We start from the raw sequence: 9,610 nt of genomic DNA, 5'->3' as shown, positions 1-9,610 counted from the left end.
CCACTTATCACCACTTTTAACAACTTATTAAAAATATATTTTAAAAAAAAATTATTTATAAATAATAAATAATTAAATAAATAAAATTGACAAGGATAGACCCGGGGCCGCCGGCCGGTGACACAAACAAGTGACAACCCTATCGATATCAAGCATGGCAACTCGGACTGTCTTCGGCACATCAAAACCGCTACAGGGGTAAACTTGTAAACTTGCAAGGGATTCAAAATCCGCCCGCATGACGTGTCGTGGCCTTTTTATGTGTCTGTTGCTTGCAATACGAGACACACACTCACTCACTCACCACAATCATACCCGCTCCTCTCTCTCTCTCTCTCTCTCTCTCTATCTCTCTGTCTACTACAGAAATAGAATAGGAGAACAGAACAAACATTTATACATTGTTTATTTGATAGCTCCATCGAAGCTCTCAAATCTCAACTCTCTCCGTTTTGATTTTCGAAAGAATCATCGACTTGTTCAAGACATTTTTTCGATTTCTTCTTCGAATCCTTGAAAACTCGGGCCTCGTTTAATCTGCATTTGTTCTGGTAAGTTTGTGAGTACTTGACTAAGACTTTTCTCAGTTAATCGGTGCTTACTTGTTTCGAGTGTCGTGTTTTAGTTCTGTTCAGGAAGTTTGATTCATTCTTTTTTTTTATTATTATTATTATTATTTTGATTCGATTGCTGTATCAATCTGTTTCAGTTTTAATCACTGGATTCTCTCTTGATGTGTGTATAGGTTTATACATTGTGATATTAATATCCGAGTTGATTACTAGATCAAGAGAGGTAATGATCTGGATTTTTATTTAATCTGGTTAAGTTTACCACTGTTGTGTTAATGATATGCTGATACAGTATAATCTACATGTTTAAACGAATTCAATGGTGAGTTTCTGCTTAGAATTAGTTATGTTGTGTCTGTCACCATCATAAAGTAAAGAAAAATGTGTTTTTTTTTAAGGGGATAAAGATATTTTTTTGATGCATATAAGGACTTCCGATGGACATTCGAGTGGTAGTTTCGTCAGAAATTTTGTTACTCCATATGGTTGACTAGGTTTCTAGAGGTTCAAATTCTAGTCATTCTGCCTAAATGATAATTTTGAAATCCTCATATCCTGAAACTTACATTGCCATCTATCCATATAAAATTTGCTGCAGTCTGTTAAAAAAATTTAAAGGGCTATTCTTGTGCACCCTATTCAAGATAGATTAATCTGATTGCTTGAAGTAAACATCCAATGTGAGCCCCTGACATTGTGTATATCAGTTCAAATCTCTCAATTTATAGCCACCTAGCACAAATAATTGCTAAAAATTATTAAAGGTGCAAAATATTCTCCGTGAAATCTGTCAGGGACCCTATGTAAATAACACTGCTTTTGTCTTCAGTGTTACCCAAGACTGTTTAGTGCATGGTGCAATGCTTATGTGGTTGACCTTATGAGGTGGATTTGGAATTTTTTGACAGTTTATGTGGCTCTTATGCCAGGACTCTCAGTGGGGAAATTGATGCTATTGTAGAAGTGATTAACTTAAATATTTGGGTTTATCTCTCTGTCACTTGCTTCTCCTCAATTTAGTAAAATTTATTCATTTTTATTAGTGTAATAATAGTTAGAATGCCTAATCTTAGGTTATCAGATAATTCATGCATAATGGTTGCAAACTATGGCAGCATGCTTATACAATCAAGTTAAGCATTTGCAGTATGAAGATGAACTTGATATTTGACCTAGCTTTACCCATATTATATTGGAAGGAACTGTGCATATTTTCATGCATTGAGTTTTGTCATTGTCAAATTAATCATTTCACCCATTTATGATTTTCTGTTCTGCCATAATTTTCTTTTTCATGCATGTCAGGGTATATTTTCTGAGATGGAACGACGTAGCTGGCCCTGGAAGAAAAAATCATCTGATAAGACTGGTACTGAGAAGATGGTGGATGCAGCAGATTCAGCTGGTGCTTCTTTGGCTTCAGTAGGATCTCTACGAGATCAGGTCTGTTTGTTACTTAGGAGGTTAATTTTGACATCTAAAATTTAATATTCAACTTACAGCTCTTCCAAAACCTGATACTTTTTTGACTTGCTTCTTGTCCATAGTGTTTATCTAGATAACCATTCACAAGTTAAGAACTCCCTGAGCCTGAGCTTATAGCTTTTTTCTCATAAAACTAATCAGGACTTTTTATCATACATATTGTTGGTATGATTGTCTTGAATTCAGAGTCCAAGGGGCCTCCCTGAAGGCTGAAGGAGAACCTCAATATTTAAGAGGGTTAGGGGTTTATGAGAGTTAATATTTGCTTGTACCACCTTCTTCTCTTCCATAGTGAAATCTTCTAGAATTGTCTTCAGCAGTGGACATAGGCTTTCAGCTGAACAATGTAAAACTTGTGTCTTTGTGTGGTCGTGTTTTGCCTCATTCTCCTGCTCATATTTCATTCTTAATCCGTGTTTGTTGCGCCACATATTTCTGTTAGAATTCCAACACGGATATCCATCAAGCATTTTCAGAAAAAAAAGAGGATCCCATTAAGTAGATGCCCTCAGACTAAATTTTGCGGTGCATTCGTACTAGTATGGTTGAGCTCAGGAGGTAAATGTTCCTAGCTGCTGATTTATGTTGTTTCTATGTTCAGGAAAACTGCAAAAAGTTTAACTATGTTCAAATTCCCCTAGAGTCATATACACATTTGACTGGCCTGGAGGATCAAGTAATTGCATTGGAAGATCAAGTTAAAATGTGGCAGAATCAAGTGAAGGATTTGAAAGAAAAGCTGTCTGCGGCTAATTTAGAGATGACTGCTAAGGACAATTTAGTGAAACAACATGCAAAAGTTGCTGAAGAAGCTGTTTCTGGTATGACCTTGTTCTGTTCCTCTGCTTCTGTAAATAATTTGAACAACAAATGTCTCTTGCTTTTGGCATAACCTGTGTTTCTCTAGGTCTATGTGAGTGAAGGAGACAAATCAGGTCTCTGACCGTAACTTCAAAACTGAAAGAAAATGGATTTGTCTGTTTTATCTTTATGATGCTCACAAATTGTGGGTGAGGTCTTAGCTTTTGACACATGTAAAGGTTCTCTCATTGTGCAATTTTTCTTTCCTCCTAATTTTACTAAACGAACCCCTCCATGTATTCTAGGATGGGAAAAAGCTGATTCTGAAGCTTCAGCATTGAAACATCAACTTGAATCTGTCACACTCTTGAAGCTTACTGCTGAAGATCGAGCATCTCATCTGGATGGTGCTCTTAAAGAGTGCATGAGGCAGATAAGAATTGTGAAGGAAGAACATGAGCATAATTTGCATGAAGTAGTTCTTATCAAAACCAAGCAATGTGACAAAATCAAGCTTGATCTTGAAGCAAAACTAACTGACTTAAATCAAAGGCTTCTTAGATCAGCTGCTGAGAATGATGCACTTTCTAGGTCGTTGCAAGAGCATTCTAGTATGCTAATGAAGATCAATGAAGAAAAATCCCAAACTGAGGTTGAGAATGAGCTTCTGAAAGAAAGAATTCAATCATATGAAAAGGAGATCAATTCGCTTAAGTATGAGCTGCATGTACTTTCCAAGGAACTTGATATCCGCAATGAAGAAAAGAACATGAGTGTAAGGTCAGCAGAAGCTGCAAACAAGCAGCATTTGGAGAGTGTCAAGAAAATTGCAAAGCTGGAAGCAGAGTGCCAAAGATTGCGTGGCCTTGTTCGGAAGAAGTTGCCTGGTCCTGCTGCATTGGCACAAATGAAGCAAGAAGTTGAGATTTGGGGTCATGATTTTGGGGAACCTAGATCAGTAGCACAGAGATTTTCAGTTAAGAATAGTAAATCACATTTGTCTGCATTGCCAGAATTTTCCACTGATAACTTGCGTCTTAATCATAAAGAGACTGAGTTCCTTACTAAACGATTATTGGCAATGGAAGAAGAAACAAAGATGCTGAAAGAAGCTTTGGCTGGACGGAACGGTGAACTACAGTCTTCAAGAGACACGTGTGCTAAATTGGTTGGCAGGATTAAGAACTTAGAAGCACGACTACAGATCCTGAATCAATGGAGGAGCTCACCAAGATCAATTTTTGAGGTTCCTACTGAAGGTTCAAGTCAAAACACAAGCAATCTGCAGAGTGTAGCCTCCTTGTCTGAATATGGTTTTGATGATGATGGAAATTTTTCTGAGTCTTGGGTGACGACATCTATCTCTGATCTCCCCCATTTAGAATATGACAAGCGCACTGACAAAGGAAACCTTCCTGTCAATGCCAATCCATTGGAATTAATGGAAGACTTTCTGGAGATGGAGAGAATGGCACATTCTGAAAATATTTCTGACAAGATCTCCATTTCAAGCAGTTCAAACTATATGAGAACTGAAACTGCTAGCTATGATGTTTCAGTTGATGCTGCTAAGCATGAGGAACCTCTTCAGTCTAAAATACAGTCTGCGAGGAATCCATCAACATATCAGGTTTCCTTCAATATGAAAGGCTCAGGTAAAGGGCTTGAACCTGATATAGATCAGTTTCTTCCATCGAAGCTCTTGTCGAGAATTTCAATGGTGCTTGAGTCTCAATCTGAGGACACTGATATGAGGAAGGTGTTAGAGGATGTCAAATATGCTATGCAGGGCATAAAAAATTCCCTGGCATGGCACTCGTTTAATTCTTTTGCAAAGGAATTTCATCCTGATGATGTTTCTAACAGTCTGCAGGCTTGTCCTCAAGATATTGAAGACACCATCAAGAATGAGATCTTGTTGACTAAATGCGTTAAACTGGGTACTGATACACAGCATGTTAGTAATCAAGACTTGGTCAATGCTGTTTCTCATATTCACCAATTTGTATTGTCTCTTGGTGGCAACCTAATGCAAGTTCACGATTGTTCTACAATTGGGAATGGGTTTATTAAAGATTATGAGGATTTCTCTGCCTCGGTGGATAAATTTCTGTTGAATAAAATAAGTCTAATTGACCTTGTTTTTGACCTTTCTCGCATTTTGGTGCAAGCCAGTGAACTGAAGTTCATTGGTGTTGGCTGTGATGCTCAGGAAGGGGAAATCACTTGTTCTGATCGGCAGAGTTTTCCTGATGGATGTAGCCATATTTCTCATTCTAATTCTAATCCTGAGGTTCTGATGGAAGGAAATTTAAGCCCAGTTCTTGCCTTGAATGTGACATCATGTAAGTGCTCATTGGAGTTGGAACAGCTGAAATCAGAAAAAGACAGAATGGCAATAGAGCTAGCTAGGTGCAGTCAAGATTTTGAGTCCACAAAGATGCAGTTAGAGGAAATGGTGCCGCTTCTGGCAGAACTCAGATCAGAACTGGCATCATCTAAAAAATTGAACAGTTTGGCAGAAACTCAGCTCAAATGCATGGCAGAGTCTTACAAGTCACTTGAAAACCGTGCACAAAAGTTAGAAGAAAATGAGAAAATTTTACAAACAGAAACAGAGAGTTTGGATACTATGCTTCAAGAAGAAAAGCGGAGTCATCAGGATGCTCTGGCCAGATGCAAGGATCTTGAAGATCGAATGCACAGGTTAGCATTGAACCTCTTCCTAAGAATTTGTTTTTGGGACACATAGCTTGGCAATGGAGTAAATTTTGTTGCCTGCACGTAGCCTGTGTATTCCACACTTGGTGAATTTTGTTCCTGATTGTATATAACGGAGTCTTGAGATTGATGAAGTATAGAGCTAAAGACATTACAACCTGCTTATTGGGTCTTTTGTAGACTATTCAAACTAGAATATTGTTAGTTAAATCTCTTGCTTCACATTTTACTTCTATTATATGCTCTGGTAGCAATGATATCAATTACATTTATTTTATGGTTGTATGCTCCGACCTAATTCCTTTTTGACTTCTTTTTGTGTCACATAAAGAGGATTGGCATTAAACTGCTTTTCAAAACATGTTCTAGTGACAAATGAGCAAATGTATAGAGGCATTCTCTTATCTTTAGTTGACCGATGTATTTTGAATGTTACAACGTTGTGGTCATGGTTGGACATGAATGTGCCACAAAGTTGGTGAAATGTGCAGCAACAAATTGTTGCATCTGCTAATTCTCTTGATCTAAGTATAATTTCATTAACCCAATCTGATGCCATACGTCACTTCTATGACTACCATTAGTGGCAGAGATGTCAGTTATATTTTCTGCTTTTCTTGTAGAATTTGATAATTCATTTTTTTGTTTGGTTTCATTTTCAACTTATCCCCGTCTTTGCATCTTTGTATAGGAAGAAGAGCTGCTCAATATGTTCTTCTCCAACGGCAGATTATGACATCAAAAGAAAGCAGGTATAGAGAATCTAAATGACCTCCAGCTTTTGAAAAACTTGAGTTGATTTCATACACTTTTTTTTTCATATGTTTTAGTGTTTTTGTTGCACAAAAACTTTCTTAGCAATCACAGACATTATATATACAGCTATGCTTTTGCATACCGAGATACATTGTTTCAGTTGGCCAGTATACGAACTAAGCAAAAGAACCTGATTTGGTTACAATTATGATAGAGTTCACATGCAGCATAATGCAAGATTACCTTTTTGATGCTATCAACACTAGCGTACACAACAGGGTTTTCATTTTTATCTTGCTTGACCAACAATTTCTTACTATGAAACTGCTCCAAAACGCATATAGATAATTTCTGATAACAGAGACAAATTCAGTAATGCTTCAATGGAAAAATTACTGATGAAGCTCCTATTGAATGCTTTCCTTTTATGATTAGGAACAACAAACTATTATCCACAGATCATTAATTCCGTTGGTAGTGTTATAAGCATCCTTAAGCACTGACTTGTAGACATTGTGATCAAAAAAGCAGGAATAAGCGTTCATTAGACGTATTTAACTTAAAGACAAATTTGATTTTTTGGAGCATATCTTATTCTCATGGAGGCAGAAAGTTAACAATTTTTAAGATGATAAGAAAAACCTAGAAATTACTAACTGCCAAGCTCATACATATTAGTTTTGGTTTCTCCTTTATTCTGCCTAAAGTCTTCTTTATACCTCTTCTTTCTTCTTGTTTTGAGTTTTTTAGTTGCTACTAGATTTGGTCCTAACTTGAAAGTTGAAACTCATACCTATAATTTTTTTTGCCCTTTCTTTTATTATGGCAGGAGAGGGAGATAGCAGTTGCAGCAGCAAAGCTTGCCGAGTGTCAGGAGACTATTTATCTTCTTGGCAGGCAATTGAAAGCTATACATCCCCAGACAGATGCCATGGAGCCTCACTACATGGAGACCCTTCAAATGGGTGAAAATTCGGTGAAACACAAGCCTAGTTTTCGGAATCCCCAAGGTAGTATAGGCCACTCGCATGAATTTGATCAGGTTGAGATAAATAGAGCTTCTTCTTTTGATATGCGAGGCACATTTGAGGAGCCCCCCATGCATAATTATGATTCCTCATCTAGTCCATCTAGCGGAGAACTGAGTCAGAAAGCATTTAATTAGAAAGGTAAGTATTTAATTAGAAGTCTTCATTCTGTTCTAAGGTAGTTTTGGAGATAAAGTTCTGTATATATATATAGTGGTCGGTTTGGGATAGCTGCCTTTTGTGTGTGGTCAGCTTGTCCCTTTCTCACCCCACTTTTCTGAGCTGTAAATGAGTGTTCACTGAGAACTCCTAACTAATCTGCAGAATTGATAATTTTGGTGATGGAACAATGGGGAAAACATTGCCAAGAGTCAATACTGGACACATATGTGTTAGCTTTGCTTGTAAAACCTATTCATTGGAAGCTTTCTCGTTTCCTGAATCCATGACATCAATTTTCTTGAGTTTAAATTTCAGGCGACTTAACAAATAAAAAGGGGTGTAAATTATATTGATCTCCCCTAAAGTTTGGAGAAAATATAGTAAACCCCATTAGTTTGACGTAATTACATTAGGCTCCTTTAATATTTAATTCACATAACACTTAACCTCTTTTTCATCGGTAAGAAAACAATGATATAGTGAATATGAATCTTTTTTCGTATTGGTGGCTTTGTTCACTTTAAATCAATATTCAACACCATATCACTATGCTCGTACATAAATATATTGGTAGTTTAATTTAGCCTATAGGTGACGCCCCTCTGTGATTTGAACTTCTGAGCTTAAACTTGTGACGTGATGTTAACTCTGATCGCCAAGTCTAGAATGCTTGAGATCAATTCTTATAATTTATTCCAGGCCAAAATATCTGAACTCACGTCCCATTGGGTCTGCACTGGACCTGTCTGAACACAACTCAATTGATTTGAAGTCTTCATTTTGATTTGAATTCAGACAAAAAAAAGTAAATTAAAAATCTTGCGAACATGTGAAAGAGAAGAAAAGTCAGTACGACCACCAGACAAATAAGGAAGCATGAGCTTGTGCAAACTTAAATGCATAGTTGAGGATTGGGAAACATCTTTGATATTTATTTATTTATTGCCCATTTTCATTGGGCAACTTGTGAAGATTTTTGTTAGGTTTGGTGTATAATTTTTGTGGTTTAGATTCTATAGAAAGCCCCAAAAGGGCAAGTGAATGAAATTGAAAAAACATAGTAGTAGGCATTGGACAGAGAGAAACACTGTTCTATCAAGCATTTGAACCCAACAATATGTCTTCCCGACAACTCAGCCAACCCAAATGTCTTACTATGTGCCCCTTTGGTAGAGCTGTGGAAAACTGATTAGAGATTATGACTTAACAGATTATAAATTATAGCTTTTTACATAAGCTGGTAACATGCTTGATATAGTTGTGGGATTATAGATTTAATCAGCAAAGTAGTGTTTGGTTGAATAAGCTGTAAAATAGCTTTTTGGTGTGTAATGTCTTTTTCGCCCTTATAAGATATAAAAATTGTTATTTTTTCATTTTTTTCAGTTTTAATTTTTAAAAAAATTATTTCATTAATAGAAGTTAATATAATTAGTATCAATTAATATAAAAATTGATACATTTCATTACAACAATTGTTACTTAATTTTTTTTATTTCATTTAATAGAAGTTATTTCATTTTTTTATTATTTTGTTTTGTTTTCATTAATATCAATTAGAGCAATTGTTTTTTTTTTATTACAATACCAAAGAAAATACCAAAAAAGTTATTTAATTGAAATAAATTTATATCGATATTAATTGAAATAAAATTGTGTAATTTATTTAATTTTATTTAATTTATTAATTCATTACAGTTAATTTTTATTTTTGTTTTTAATTATTATTTTTATTATTTTGTTTTTAATTATTATTTTTGTTTAATTTATTTTTTTTTTTTTCTCTTCCTTCCTGAACCATCTATACGCCGTCGGTGGTCTACAACCCTGCCGCAATCTAGACTGGCAGAGAGGGAGCGCCGTCGCTCGTCACCGTTCCCTGCCTGAACAGCACTGGAGATGGGAACTGGTTCGTGAGAGAGAGAGAGAGAGAGAGAGAGAGATGACGGCAGCACGACGGCGACTCTGATTCAGATTGTGATGTGTAGGGTTTTGCCTTGAGATCACGATGACGGCGACTGTAGAAACACAGATCTTTTTCTTCATCGACGATCAACCCAGGTTTTCATCTTCATCAACGAGCAA

General features: G+C 36.2%; 1 protein-coding gene across 3 annotated transcripts; it reads left to right on the top strand.

Moving 5' to 3' along the window:
- The first annotated feature begins 286 nt into the window (after positions 1-286).
- LOC114305443 (filament-like plant protein 4) lies at positions 287-7,834 on the top strand. 3 transcript variants are annotated; one of them, XM_028250523.2, is made up of 7 exons: positions 287-551; positions 746-795; positions 1,878-2,015; positions 2,659-2,878; positions 3,164-5,564; positions 6,271-6,331; positions 7,165-7,834. In XM_028250523.2, exons 3-7 carry the CDS (start codon positions 1,893-1,895, stop codon positions 7,498-7,500), a joined length of 3,141 nt encoding a protein of 1,046 aa, XP_028106324.2. In that variant the 5' UTR covers positions 287-551; positions 746-795; positions 1,878-1,892; the 3' UTR covers positions 7,501-7,834. The 3 variants fall into 3 exon arrangements, with proteins under 3 accessions (XP_028106324.2, XP_082748421.1, XP_028106321.2); XM_028250520.2 differs by having other exon boundaries at positions 393-559; XM_082892295.1 differs by lacking the exon at positions 746-795.
- The last annotated feature ends 1,776 nt before the right edge of the window (positions 7,835-9,610 follow it).

Source organism: Camellia sinensis, chromosome 1, assembly GCF_055761805.1.
Source record: "Camellia sinensis isolate YWXY chromosome 1, ASM5576180v1, whole genome shotgun sequence".
Classification (NCBI taxonomy): domain Eukaryota; kingdom Viridiplantae; phylum Streptophyta; class Magnoliopsida; order Ericales; family Theaceae; genus Camellia; species Camellia sinensis.
Note: the sequence above shows the minus strand (reverse complement) of the source record. Positions and strands in the feature narration are given on the sequence as shown.